This window comes from Megalobrama amblycephala, linkage group LG12 (assembly GCF_018812025.1).
Source record: "Megalobrama amblycephala isolate DHTTF-2021 linkage group LG12, ASM1881202v1, whole genome shotgun sequence".
NCBI lineage: Eukaryota > Metazoa > Chordata > Actinopteri > Cypriniformes > Xenocyprididae > Megalobrama > Megalobrama amblycephala.
This window is the reverse complement of record NC_063055.1, coordinates 24651594-24666774: the sequence shown is the minus strand read 5'-3', so window position 1 is coordinate 24666774 and position 15181 is coordinate 24651594. Positions and strand designations below refer to the sequence as shown.

At 36.8% G+C, this 15181-nt stretch overlaps 1 protein-coding gene across 7 annotated transcripts in view; it reads right to left on the bottom strand.

The window, feature by feature from the left end:
• Window positions 1–15181, bottom strand: part of ampd2b (adenosine monophosphate deaminase 2b) — a 35347-nt gene that overhangs the window by 14812 nt on the left and 5354 nt on the right. For 3 of the 7 annotated variants that reach the window (XR_007187455.1, XM_048209903.1, XM_048209902.1), the window contains 2 exons: window positions 1808–1932; window positions 1578–1708 (listed from right to left, as the gene is read on the bottom strand). Coding sequence is in view for 6 of the 7 variants with exons in the window: in XM_048209903.1 (XP_048065860.1) it covers window positions 1578–1708; window positions 1808–1932 (256 nt within the window). In the remaining variant the exon portion in view is untranslated. Of the gene's footprint in view, window positions 1–1577; window positions 1709–1807; window positions 1933–7729; window positions 7857–9389; window positions 9406–15181 lie in introns of those variants that run through there. The other 4 variants (XM_048209908.1, XM_048209906.1, XM_048209907.1 and 1 more) reach the window with 4 other exon arrangements.

Sequence of the window (15181 nt, the reverse complement as noted above, 5' to 3'; positions counted from 1 at the left end):
GCTTGTGTTCCCAGCAGGCTTCCTAACAACATTACCTTTCAAATGTTTGTAATTTTTTAATGCTTCTAAAATAAGTCTCTTATGCTCATGAAGGCTTCATTTATGTGATCATAATACAGTAATAAAAAACAAAAACAATAATATTATTACAATTTAAAATAACGGTTTTCTACTGTAATATATTTTAAAATTTAATTTATTCATGTGATGTTGAAATTTCAGAGCTGAATTTTCAGCATCATTACTCCAGTCCTCAGTGTCACATGATCCTTCAAAAACCATTTAACATGCTGATTTTGCGCTTAAGAAATATTTATTATTATTATCAATGTTGAAAACAGTTCTGCTCATATATGTTTGTGGAAACCATGATACAATTTTTTTTCTTTGTGGAATAGAAAGTTAAAAAGAACAGCATTTATTTGAAATATAAATCTTTTGCAACATTATAAATGTTTTTACTGTCACTTTTAATGCAGTTAATGTGTCACTGTTAAATAAAAGTATGCATTTCTCTAAAAAAATGCAATTAATGTGTCACTGTTAAATAAAAATATGAAAAAAAAATGAAAAAAAAAAAAAAAAAAAAAAAAACTTACTGACCCCAAACTTGACTAGCTTTACCAGCAAAATTTTACTAGTCCAGCCATATAAAATAGTAATTTCAGCTGAGTTTGTTGAATATTTTGATGCTGATGGTTTGTTGGCCGTCTGCCTTTAGGAACTGAGAATTTCGGGTAAACGGTGCAATAGGTGATTCTCTACAAAAACATTTTTTGTTATACTGGTTGAAAGTCTCCTTATATCCTAATAGCAATCACTATGTTAAATGGTCTAAATGTATTTTTATAAATATATATTGTCTGTGGAAGGTGTAGGACCATAAAATATTCATCCAATTATTATATTCGGTCCGAATGAAATGATACGATGTCCTGCCTGCCCGTCAGACATCATACATTATCAGCGTGTTTCATGCTATGCAGAGTTTATGTAGACAGACGTCAGTCACGGAGCACCACAAACAAACATCAGCCACCTTTTACAGTTCCTACCGAATCAAAACAACAAGCTTGTGCTGCATTCACACCATAACTACTGTAATTAAGATATGGCAACCCGTGACGTTCTAAACGGAGCTGTTCACATCCTCAGACTCGGAATTATGTGTTTTCATGTCAACAGTATCAACACAGAAATGAATCTGCAGCAGTCAGGTACAAGCTATCTAAGTTGTTTACATACATTTTTATTGTAATGCTATGTTGCTATGCTATGCTCTGAGACATGAGGTAGTTTAACGCTGTCTCTGACGCTTCGCCCAGAACAGCTGTGTGTGTGTGCCTTCATGTGTTTTGGAAGAGGCGTGGCTTTGGAGGCGCTCTTAAGGGAGGGTGAGTCGTTATGATTTGAAAGCTAGCTCGCTATTGCTAGCCTCTCAGAAAAATTTCCTATTGCACCTTTAAGGTAATCGTGTTATTTTAAGTTACAAACACAGGTAAGTTCAAGTAAGTTCAGGTAAGAACTACAGATACTATTAATGGTTGAGTTTCATGATGAATGATGGGACGTAGTACTTGATATCCTGGCTGATCTGCCGCTCCAGTCTGTGCCGCCTCTCCTCCAGCTGCTCAATGGGGCTCTCCTCAGGAAACTCATATGGAGCGCTCCGCATCTCACTCTCTGCCAGGCTGCGGGAGAACAGCTCCTAAACGCACAAATTAAGCACACATTTACATAACAGCAGAAACGAACACAAAAAAAAGCATTCAAGCAGCATGATTGTTGGGTTTTCTGCTTTGTTTACCTCTGCAATCTCTTTGTATTTGCCATCCATGGATGTGCGCAGATCAATGTGGCCGTGCTTGGCTACAGGGTTGCCAGGTAAAGAATACTGGGATGTGAGGAGGTGTCGGCCAACACGGAGATCTACTAGGAAGATAATGAGAAACAGATTTCAACAGAGATGGCTTGATTAGGCTTTCATATTTAAAACATTTAGATTTTTCAGAGGTGAAAAATGTTTGAGGAATAAATGGCAATACATTTCGATCCATTTGATATGTTTTTCTGCTGTCCAGAGAAAAGCGTGGTCAGAAAGCTGTCAAAGATCTACACTGTTTGTCTCACGAAACAATGCAGCATTCGGGTGGGAGGACATGAGTTTGTATGAGTGTGTGCTGGCCTTCATCTTAGTATGCCCACTTAACTTGTGGGCATGTATAGACCAAATGCTTCTGGTGCCCACACAAATTTTAGCATTGCCAAAATTGACACTGACAAAATAATAATAAAAAGAAATCACTGCAATCAATACTTAAATTTCTTCAAAACAAGATCAGTTTACTTGAAGCGATATATGAGATATTAAATATTAGATATTAACATACAGAAAATATAATTACAATATACTATAATGTTTTTGAAAGTCTCATGCTCAGCAAGGCTGCATTTAATGGATCAAATCCAGTAAAAACAGTAAAAATGTGAAATATTATTACAATTTATAATGACAGTTTTCTATTTTAATGCATTTTAAAATGTAATTTATTTCTGTGATGACAAAGTTGAATTTTCAGCATCATTGCTCTTCAGTGTCACATGATCCTTCAGAAATCATTCTAAAATGCTGATTTATCAATGTTAAAGGATTAGTCCACTTTTAAATACACTTTTCCTGATAAATTTTCTCATCCCCATGTCATCCAAGATGTTCATGTCTTTCTTTCGTCAGTCGAAAAGAAATGAAGGTTTTTGAGGAAAACATTCCAGGATTATTCTCCTTACAGTGGATTTCAATGGCTACCAACAGATTGAAGGTCAAAATTAGTTTCAGTGCAGCTTCAAGGGCTTTGAACGATACCAGATGAGTAATAAGGGTCTTATCTAGCGAATCAATCGTTCATTTTCGAAAAAAATACAACCGTTTATGCTTTATAAACAAAATATCGCCTTGAACGTACTTTCCGCTTCCGCATTCGTCATAACGCTTACGCTGAATGTCCTACAGAACGCGGCGCCAGTTTCGTTTTTTTCCGTAACTTGAATAGGGAAGGCGTAGGACATTCAGCGTAAGCGTTATGAAGAATGCGGAAGCGGAAAGTACGACGAAAGAAAGACATGAACATCTTGGATGACATTGGGGTGAGTAAATTTATCAGGAAAAGTGGACTAACTTTAAAAGTGGACTAATCCTTTAAAAACAGTTGTGCTGCTTAATATTTTTGTGGAAACCATGATACATTTTTAGGATTGATGTATAGAAAGTTTAAATGAACAACACTGAAATATAATTTTTTGTAACAGTGTAAAAGTAATTTTTCATCATTGCATTTTTGAATGGTAGTGCATCTTAAATTTGTTTTTCGTACCTCATTGGGAATGATTTCTTCAGCTTAAATAATTAAGATAATGGGTATTTAACTAATGATCTTTAAATATTTGTATGAAAACAGGTCAAAAATACTGATTGAGAACATTTTGGCAGTGAAATGTAAGCCAAAAGTATGATAAAGCAAGATTTTCCATTTATATTTCTAAGTTATTAATCATCAGAAACACGTTAATATCACAATAATATTTTCCTCAGAAACAAATGCTTCCAAAACACTTTCACTTTACAGTGGGTGAAGCTTGACCCTTCTGCTTGAGTTCCATAGTTCCCGTGAGGGATATCAATCTTCCTAAACTCTGACGCTTGATCAAATATTCATAAGGCTGATGAATAATTAAGCAGCCATGTCTAGCCCCTGCACTGCAGAGACCTGGACATCTCATCCCACTGTAAAGGCACACAGGAAACGGACCAAGTAAAAATGAATTCCCCTGGTACAACCATCAACAGAGTTCATGAACTTACAGCAGATTTGAAAATGAAGCAAATCTCAAAAATAGTTTGCAATTCCAATGTAGTTACAGCATACAGTTCAAAGCAAACTATCCTGCGGGCTAAAGTAGATCTGCAGTAGTTAGAATAACAGATAACAGCTGTTTCCTGAGCCTCAATTCATCCTGAGATCATGTGATGAATTCAGCATTGGTGTATTGACATATTCATCACAGTGTTACTAAGAAGAGCTGAAACTCTGACACGAATCTATTACTATGGAAAGCTACACTTAACATGGGTTTTTCTGTCTGTGGAAGCTCTTTCATCATAGAAGTATAACCACTTACTCTCATAGTTTAAATCCCTTGCTGTATAATTCTTCCAGATGTAGAGTATGCTCGCTGTTATGTTGGGGATTCAATACTTTCTCAGTAAACAAACTTGAGTCACTGTCATCCTCCAAGTGACTGGAGTCTGTTGTTTTTTTCTAGAGCTTTACCACGATTCCCATTCATAACCTCAACAACACAGACTTTGTTATAACAATGCCATTTGAAGTAATGTACGCATTCTCCCAGCTGAAAGTAGGAATTGTCGTCCGTCTGCTAAGACTCAAGTACTAATTACTAACCACCGATGTGTAATTATCCACAGCGCTCAAACACAAATGAGAGTAGCACATCTGAATAATTTAAAGTTTGCTATCACCGGATGTGCCCTTAGCTACCGAAATGGAGTCATGTTATACTAACCCTCATTCTACTGTAGTTTATATAATGCTTTATAGGGCTCTGCTGCTCGTCGTTTTACTGTTCTGGCAAAGTTAATGTGCAACGTACTTATCAGTGAGTTTACTGAAGGTAATTAACGACAGGATTGTCTAGGAGATGAACTTGTTGCTGAAATCAGGGTGGCCTCTTCACAGGCCCAGATGGGTGGACTAATTATGACAACGACAGTTCATTAGCACCCAACACGACACAGCGGGAGATGCACTCAACACTTACAATCACGTTCTCCTTTTCTTTTCTTCACACTTCTCATTTACCTCCACATAATCACAGCCTACACATTTCTTACTCAACTGCAAGCTCACATTAAGCCCATTGTAAAAGAAGCATATCGCAAGAGATTTTGTCAGGATTTTTGATGTGCTTGTCTGTATAGAACAGCGCAAATCGAGAAGGGAGACTGATATATCCACTGGCTCATATCTAATCTTCTCATGGGTGTATTTTGGGAGTTTCATGCTTGTTACATAATCACCATCCCCTTCATACACAGGATCACTCTTCAGCTTCAATGGCAGTGTTGCACGACTACAAAATGCAGGTAATGGAGTTATTGATTTGGATGGTAAACATTCTAGAATGAGGGTCTATAAATGTCACATATTTATGAATGGGAGAAGTGAATAATCAGTGTAGTGAGATATGGAGCCGAGAGATAAGGACAGCACTGGAAATCACCAATGCCCCATGACACGTGAGATGAGGTCAAAGATTACGCCTGTCCTGTTCTGCAAGTAAATTTAAAATGCCTTATTTATATTGGTGTATTTATCAGTTTGTGTGTATTTTATATTTGATTAGTAGTTACATTTTTAAAAAATTTTAAATTTAGTACATTTTAATTTTTTTATTTTTAATATCAGATTTATTCTGCTTTCTATAAAATATATCTATGTACACAAGTGTTCGAAAGTTTTAGGTCAATAATATGAAAAGTAATATATAAATATAAAGTGATATAGTGATATAAAGATTTCTATTTCAAATAAATTCTGTATTTATGAACTTTTTATTCACCAAAGAATCCTGACAGAAAGTTTTATAACAAAAAAATTATGGAGCACAACTGTTTTCAGCATTGATGATAATAAGAAATGTTATTAGAATGATCAGCATATTAGAATGATTTCTAAAGGGTCATGTGACACTGAAGACTGGAGTATGCTGAAAATTCAGCTTTGCCATCACATGAAATAAATTACAACAACTTGTTTTTTAAATTGTTTTAAATTGTAATAATATTTCACAATATTACTGTTTTTACTATAATTGACCCTTCACCGGGAGTTTGATTGACAAGCGATCTAACCAACCATAACTCAGAATTCGCCATTTTGTCCGACAAAGCAGTCAGGAGTTAGAAGATTAACCTCGGTGGACTTGAACTTGAAAAATGGTGTGTACTAACATCTTTCCGCGTTTGAAACAACATTCCTTCTGATGTTCATTCATGTTTATTTGATGCTATAAATTAACTAGTAAAGAGATGATCGGTTCACGAGCCGCTTGAGCTGAGGCACTACAGCAATCTGTCACAACACATTAAAGAGCCACAAAACGTTTATTATTGTTCAAATTTCTTTAAAAAAAAACAAAAAAAAAAAACACACAATTTGAAAGCTGGGACTTTGTTTAATATCATAAGTAACCTGCTCTGTCTCGTCTGTCGATGTGTTGTCAGTGTCCTCTTTGCTCCACGATGTATTTTTCACTGCGTGTGGCGTGACAGCGCCGTGGCTTGTCGGACAAAGCAACAGTAACTAAGGGAGGCGGGTCTTTGCGAAGGGTCAATTCTGGATCAAATAATTCCAGTTTTGGTGAGCATAAGAGACTTCTTTCCAAAACATTTTAAAAATCTTACCAACCTCATATTTTTGAACAGTAGGATATATTATCACAAGAGTTCTAATTATGATATCTCTGAGAATACAAGAACTTATCTTAGATCAGTTTCTGCCATTACTGTTCCATATACACAAAAGTATGCACTGGGGAAGCTGAAAGAAGTCTTACACAATATCTAATGTGTGATCTAAAATGGTATTAGCAGCTAATGCTAACTGTGACATACTTTATGAAATCCTGAGCAAAACAGAGCCATGCTGAGGATTACAGTTACCTCGCTAACTCCAATCAGGGCCAGTCACTGTCACCACAGCAACCTGATGTTGCATCCCTTTGTTCACTCACTTAACACCTGACATGACTAACAAGATAGGTGTAAATTAATCAGGAACTTTCAAAGTAGACTCAATCACCATTTAGTATATAAAACTATAAAATATATTCAAGGTTAATGTGAAATCACATGACTACAACCACAGCTTTCCATATGGTTATTACCATAAGATTAATAAACTCCTGTAAGTGTGTTCCCTGTTGGAAAATTGTTGTGTTTTGGAACATGGTTTCTAGCTGGTCGACCAAGCTTAAAAACCACCTGGTAGCTGGTTTGTTGCTGGTCCAAGACTATCTACCAGTTTAGAACCATTCAAAACTAGCAATGCAGAAATCAAAACACATTTACCAGCTTAAACTGGATTTCCCAGTAGGGTTTGGAGACCTCATAACCTCTTTTCCTTTCAACACACACAATCTCATACACAAACCTTATCCAAGCAGCATCCTTCTCTATGACACTTTCAACGGTCCACTTAATCTGTGAAACACAGCACTGACCACAACACCTTCAAAACAGGACAATACTGAGGACAATCAATACAAACCACACACCGTCTTTCAGCCACACACACACACACACACACACACAAGTGCATGACTCCCAAAGGAAAAACATGAGCTGACAGCAACACAGCTGAGGGCTTAGAGATGGAAAGAAACAGAATGACAACACATAGAAGCAAATAAGTGTCCTAGATGAAAGAATGTGCAAACTATTGCTGTTATTCTCCCAAAACAGGTCGGAAAGAGAAAAGAAAGAAAGATGGACAGAATAAAAAGAGAGAGACACATGGCAAACACAAAGCTACACTTTCTAAACCAACACACATCTCCAGCAACACATGTCTCTCATTCATTTACTCACTCACACACATTGTCTTGTGATTGAATCTGTCCCACATACATACAGACAGACATACATACATACAGTAAACACAGCTGATGGAGCCGAAGCATCCACTCTCCCCTCCCTCCTCTTCCTGGTTCCTGCCAGCTGTCTGGGCTGGCCACTGTCATCCCCCTCTCATTTAAATAACCCTGACACATGGCTGGACTGTACCACCTGGTGTTCAGGGGCAGGGGGAGCTCAACAGCATCTCTGCTGTCTCTGTGACAGAGTGAGCTCGACAGCGTCTCTCTACACCCCCGTCCTTCAGCTCTGTGATGCGTTAGCATGACTGCAGTGCATGCGAAAATGCTGGAGGATGTTTTGAGAAAGGGACAGAGAAAGAGAGACTCCCTCAGAAGCCAAAATAGAGGTCATTGCAGAAACTAGTACTGGACATGACCGATCAGAGATCTGGCTTATTTAAACAAGCACCAAACCATCATTGTCTGAGCCATACTGATGAAGAAGTGTGTCATCTATTGTGTCGCACTAGAAACCCATATAGAGCGTAAATGATTCTGCTCTTGCGTCCAGAGGGTTTGAGAGGCGTTTCTGATCATCTGAGGCTGATTAATCAGATGGGAACAATAGCATCCCTGAATCCTGCTCCTCTTTTAGAGGAAATGGGCTTTGATGAAGACATCAGAGAAAAAGACAAAGATTGCACTGATGAGGTTTTTGTGAGCATCTGGAGACCAAATTGCTTTTATTTGTTCCTGTGATGAAGCCCTTTGTTTGGGTGGAAAATAAAATAAAATAGATCATTCATCAATACAAATTATATATTTGTTAGCATTAGTTAATGCATATCATGAACTACCAATGAAAAATATTTTTATAGCAGTCTTAATGACACTGTAAAAAAATGATTTTTTTAAGTTGTATATAATATTGGGGTACATTTTACCAAAAAAACATATACTATTTTATTCTTTCTACTTCAAAATTTCATGTTTAATTAATGTATTACTTGCCATTTTTCTTTGGAAAATTGTTTAAAAGCCATTTTTTTCAGTGCCCTGTAAAAATGATGATCTGTAAGTCATGGCAACATATGTTTTTACATTATTTTAACGCATCAAAATAATTTAAGCAATTTCAAATTTTTTTAGTAAGTTAGACAAGATACAGCCAATTTGATTATACTTGGAATAGGCAGATTTTTTTTTACAGTGTACATATCTATACATTTATTGCAAACATGAACTTAAAATGCACAATATCGTGTTTATGAAAGTAACATTAACCTATATTAATAAATTCTATAAAATTCAGCATTAGTCCACAAGACCTAACGCATTAACACATAATTGTAAAGAATAACTAAATGAACCAAATTCATCTCAGTTTTAATAGTTATAATTTAATTATTTGTTACATTTTACATTAAATTGCATACAAGCACTTTCCAAGAAAGCAAGCAGGGGGAAAAAAAGTTTAAAATCTTGAGATACAGCAAATGAATTATGTAGGGTGACTATGAAGTATGTTTGCTAGGAAAAAATGACTTGCTAGTTCCACCTAGTGGACAACAGCAAAACAGTTTCTTCTTTGAATTTTACGATCATGGAGAAAAAAACTCTCACACTTTCACTAAATATCAATCCACAAACACTCAAGTACCTACACACTATATTATGACTCTAACTAACCCTGTTGTAAAAGCACAGTGGTCTTTTAGAAACCATAACATTCCTACCTCATGGATGAAGTCCCTGGGAATCTAGGGAAGTAAAGGGTTGGGTGGATTTGGAAAAAACAACCCTAAATAGTAGCAAAATGGTGGCTGAGGGGGAGGCAGTAAAAGTGATCCTTTAAAGAATCCCTCCTCTCTCATACCACACTAAAGGCAAGGGAGGCACTACGGGGCTCAAAGTTCAAAGCACAACAGCATTTAAAACATCCATGTGTGGTATAGAGGAGGCTGGATGTTGAAACATGAACTATGACCAAGATCTTCCACTAAAATGCTCATCTTAGTGCTATAAAGAGGAGCACAAATGTTAGCAGAGTGATGAAAAAAGGTTTTGTGAACTATTTGAACACTGACATGTGCCCTTAAGATCAACCAGGTCAGCCTTATCTTGTCCATCCTTAATGTTCAAATAAGACCTCAGACCTCAAGTGACTCATGCCAAAACACTCATCAGGTAGCTGTTATAAATAAAATCAAAACAAACAGCAATATAATTGTACTTTGACTCCTGGTGGATTAAACCAAATGTTATTCAAAGGTTATTCGAGGTATGTTATTAGAGGGCTCTAAAATGTGAGTTAAATGTGTTTTATTTTTCCACGATGCAGTAATTCTCAGAATCTGATACAGAAAAAAAACTATGAAATATATATGGAAATTTTTCAAAGTAGATTATGCTCAGCATAATTTATCTACAATTATTTATACCACACTCTACACTTTGACTGATTATTTATATATGAAAGTCTAAATATGTGTGCTTCAGGTGACATTAAACATCATATACAGTGGAAAACCGTTTTTAATTTCAACAAGTTCAATTGCAAAAAAAGTCTCTCTTATCCAACAATGCTTTAACGTGCAGAGAAAAAAAACTTCACAACTACAAAGAATAAATACAGCTGCTAGTAGCAATTAAAGAGCCAAGCTCAAAAAAGGCACAATGAGTTAGCAAGCATGGCTCGGAGCTTCAGAGCAACTGCAACAAATAGTAAGTAAAGACATTTTTAGATTATTTTAGTCAAAATGACTGAAAATTTACAAATACAATCACATGTAATATATGATTAAATTGCTTATCACTTTTGACCAATAGGTGGCGCTGTTATCAAAATGATGTTGTGTGCTCAGTGTGAGGAGACAATGGCTGCGTCCGAAAACCTAGCTAGATGAGTCTATGTTTGTGCATGAAGTGCACCTCATGAAACGGATTTCGGACAGACTTCTGAGGCAGCATATGAGTTTAATGATCTACCGCAATATAGCACGAGCTTTGGTGAGAACTAAACAAATATTTAATTACTACAGTAGTAATTTCTTGCTAGAAATGACATCGAAAGTGGAAAATGTTGGTCAAAAAATGTACTCACAAACTGGCCAGCAAACACAACTTTCGGACGCCATCTTTATTTTTCTAGCTCAACCAATAGGGTCTAGCTGCAGCCTGAGGGGGCGAGTGGAGCTCCACTCTCGAACAGGAAATACGTCACCTCCACTAGTTTAATTACTGTATTTGCATTATTGTAAGGGTAGGTTTAGGGTTTGTGTAGGTGTAGACGTTAGTAAAACAAGTATTTGCATTACTGTAAAGGGTAGGTTTAGGGTTGGGGTAGGTGTAGACGTTAGTAAAACACAAGTGGATGTGACGTATTTCCTGTTCGAGAGTGGAGCTCCACTCGTCCATGGTCTGCAGCCATGGGGACGATGGGCTTCTCAGCTCAACTGTCACAGAATGGAAAGCACAGGATTGTGGGATATCAAAAGCAGCTACGGATACATCTATGCTGCCTTGAAAAATCGATCAGATGAAGGGATCTCAGGAAACAGGAAGTGAAGCTAACATTGGATTCGGACGTGCCTTGATGCCTTCCTACCTTGAAATGTGTTTTTCGGATGCAGCCAATGACATACAAAGTTTGGTGTCAATCCCTGCGTTCCATTCGGAAGGGCTCATCCCTATGCCCTAATCCCTTCAAAGGGTTTACACTTCGGAGTGAGAGCTTCGAAGGGATGAAGGGTGTAGGGGTCAAAAAAAATATTTTTTGGAACGCACTTCTGCGTCATCTTAAGACAATCAAGGAGGCGCCTTCATCTTTTATTCCTGGTTTAGCTACTCTTTGTATTAATACGCATTCATTTACTGTAGTAACATTATAAGCTACTGCCGGTCTTTTACGTTAAATATAATGTATATTGTGTCTATGTATTTGAAACATTTGAACGGACTGATAATGGTATCTGTAAAGTATTTTTGTTGAAGTACACTTCATTTCATTATGACCATAATAATGTACCAGATCTAACTCTTATAAATATTGCAGTAGTATAGAAAAATACTATACGTTTATAGGTAAAATCGAACTCCGAGCCTCCCATTCTGTGACGTCAAACAACTTCCCTGTGCAAAGGATCATGGGGGCCTGAAGTAGGCTATCCATCAGTTGTACCCTTCGAAATCCGTCATTCCGAAGGGCCCTTTGAAGTGGCCAGTTTTGAGCACTTCAGTTTGGAGCGACCCTTCAATGTGGCGGCCATGATTGTTTTCACTCCAAAGTGCCCTTCGGAGGGCGATATATCCTGTTTGGTACGCCTGTTTATATCAAAGCCTTTCAGAGTTCCAGCCTCAGAATCAGCTTGGCACCATGCCATTATATTTATGGATGTGTTAATCGAGAATGATTTGGTCAATCAATCAAAGCTTTTAATAACTATTTTTCAGGATGGTCTGAATATGAAAAAAAAAAAAATCAAAATGGCAGATAGCAAGTTTGACAGAATATTGCATAATTGGTATCACTGTTCACGGTACGACTCAAGGTATCTATCAAGACTGGTTTCATTAAAATAGGCAAAATTTAAAGGTGCCGAAGAACATGTTTTCAAAAGATGTAATATAAGTCCAAGGTGTCCTCTGAATGTGTCTGTGAAGTTTCAGCTCAAAATACCCCATAGTTTTTTTTAAATTAATTTTTTTAACTGCCTATTTTGAGGCATCATTATAAATGTGCCGATTCAGGGTGTGCGGCCCCTTTAATGCTCGTGCTCCACGCCCCAAGAGCTCACGCTTGCCTTAAACAACATAAAAAAAAGTTCACACAGCTAATATAACCCTCAAAATGGATCTTTACAAAGTGTTCATCATGCAACATGTCTAATCGCGTAAGTATAGTATTTATTTGGATGTTTACATTTGATTCTGAATGAGTTTGATAGTGCTCCGTGGCTAAAGCTAACATTACACACTGTTGGAGAGATTTATAAAGAATGAAGTTGTGTTTATGAATTATACAGACTGCAAGTGTTTAAAAAATGAAAATAACGACAGTCTTGTCTCTGTGAATACAGTAAGAAACAATGGTAACTTTAACCACATTTAACAGTACATTAGCAACATGCTAACAAAACATTTAGAAAGACAATTTACAAATATCACTAAAAATATCATGCTATCATGGATCATGTCAGTTGTTATTGCTCCATCTGCCATTTTCGCTGTTGTTCTTGCTTGCTTACCTAGTCTGATGATTCAGCTGTGCACATCCAGACGTTCTGCCCTTGTCTAATGCCTTTCATAATGCTTTGAACATGAGCTGGCATATGCAAATATTGGGGGCGTACATATTAATGATCCCGACTGTTACGTAACAGTCAATGGAGGAAACAATGGAGTTTGAGACTCACTGTATGTCATTTCTATGTACTGAACTCTTGTTATTCAACTATGCCGAGGTAAATTCAATTTTTTAATCTAGGGCACCTTTAAAACAAGCTATTAGCTGGAATTTCTTTATAAATTTTGACCAGAAATAATGGCACTGCTCCAAAACTTTACCTTCAGGGCATGGTCCTGATGACACATACAGAGATTGGTAATGATACATTAATATGTTCATGAAATACAGCATTTTATGGCAAAATTCAAAATGGCCAATGCCCAAAATGGCTGATATGAGTATCATTCCACTCGGTATGCTGCACTGAATTAAAATAGACCCGTTTTATGTTTTTGAGCAAACCATTTAAAAGGTTTAAGCAAAAAGGAACCTCCTGATAAGTAGGTAGCACTGCATGTAGCCTTGGGTCATGATTGTGATGACGTGTACCAAGAATCATCTTAATAGGCAAAAACGTTGCAGAGACATACCCTCGCATCCAATTTGGCGTGCTCATCATTGAATTTGTTAATGCGTTTTCAGAAAACAGAACTTTTTGGCAGCATCGTCTGAAGATGATTTGTCTAGGACAAGTTCGAAAAAGTAGGTTTTTCAGAAAATTCAAAATGGCAGAAAAATGTTTGTGACAGAAATGTCTGTGCCATGGATAAATTAAAAATTTTAGAGGTTCTGAATAAATTTTAAATCATTTTTAATTTATTTTATTTGATTTACTTATTGGAATGATGCAAATTAAAAAGTGGCATTTATTTAAGTGACATCTGCTAATACGATATTACTTTATCCCCTAAAAAGAATGTTGTGCACATGCTTGAATCACCATAATTTAATGTTATGCGAATTTCTGGTGAAACTGGCCCCAAATTATACTGCAGTATCAATTTTATGGCATTATATGACATACAAGTAATAGTCAGGCAAGTTTAGACTACAACAAGAAAAAAACCAAACACATTTCCCAGGAGAATCAGGAGCAGTAAACATAATGAAGTGTGCCAGAAATGTGGATGTGAGACGGACTATTTGCCTTTCCTCACGTTTTCACTGAGGCCTCTCATCCAAATCATGTCAAGAATGAGCTACAGTAAAAGCGCACCAAGGCTCCCAGTAATCAGACACTTCATTGCTGCTGAAATGGGAGAGGAATTTTAAATATTGCATGTCTTAGTGTATCCAAAAACACTATTTAAAGGACTTTTCTTTTAAAGCAAAGCACTGACTATCATTTATAGCTACAAGTGTGCAAATGAGAGAGAAATAGCCTATATGAGAATAAATGTGGATGTCTGAAACTGTATGGATTCACTTTTAATTCTGTATCCTCCTCAAAACTGTTTTATTTTTATAAAGATAGCAGCAATATGCCACCTGCTAAGTATCCATGCTCAGATAATTACTCTATCTCTTTGGTGGAGATGCGTTCTGATGATATTTTCTGACTCGGGCTGTGGAAATTATGCTGGCACAGCAAGACAAATGAGTCTCAACATTTATCTGTGTCTGGTTTTGCACTCAACCAGACGTAAATGCACTTTCCAGAACACTGTTTCATGTTTTAAACATCAGAGGCAGAAGAAACTAATAAATACATGCAACGCATAACTAAATGTGTTCTAGCGCATGATCAAATCAGTTTTTCTGTGTGAGAGAGAGAGAGAGAGGTGTGAAGTGGTTTTTGGATCAGATCTTATGTAAGCCTTACGCAATGCTGGCCTGACCACAGACGTTGTGTTGCATGCTCTATGGATGTGGTCTAGACCAGCCACTGTTGTAAGTGGTGCATGTTTGATTTTCCCCGTCTGGCTTTCTTGCAATTTACTCACGACCATTATCTGGATGATTACATTCAGGAAATGAGTAACTGGGGTTTGAAACACAATCAGCCAATGTAATTACGGTCAAAAATGATGTGTAATCAATACATAGCTACTTCTTTCTGCTCATCAGAGAAATATAAAATACAGATCCAGGAGCTATTATTCTGTTTCAGAGAGAGAGAGAACATTTATGCAAAGCATTAGATTAAAGTCTACAGGGAGCCTTAAGAAAGAGACAGAAAAAAAGAATATGGTCTCGTAATAGTTGCAACAGTTTCCTTCAAATCAACAGGTATAAAAGTTT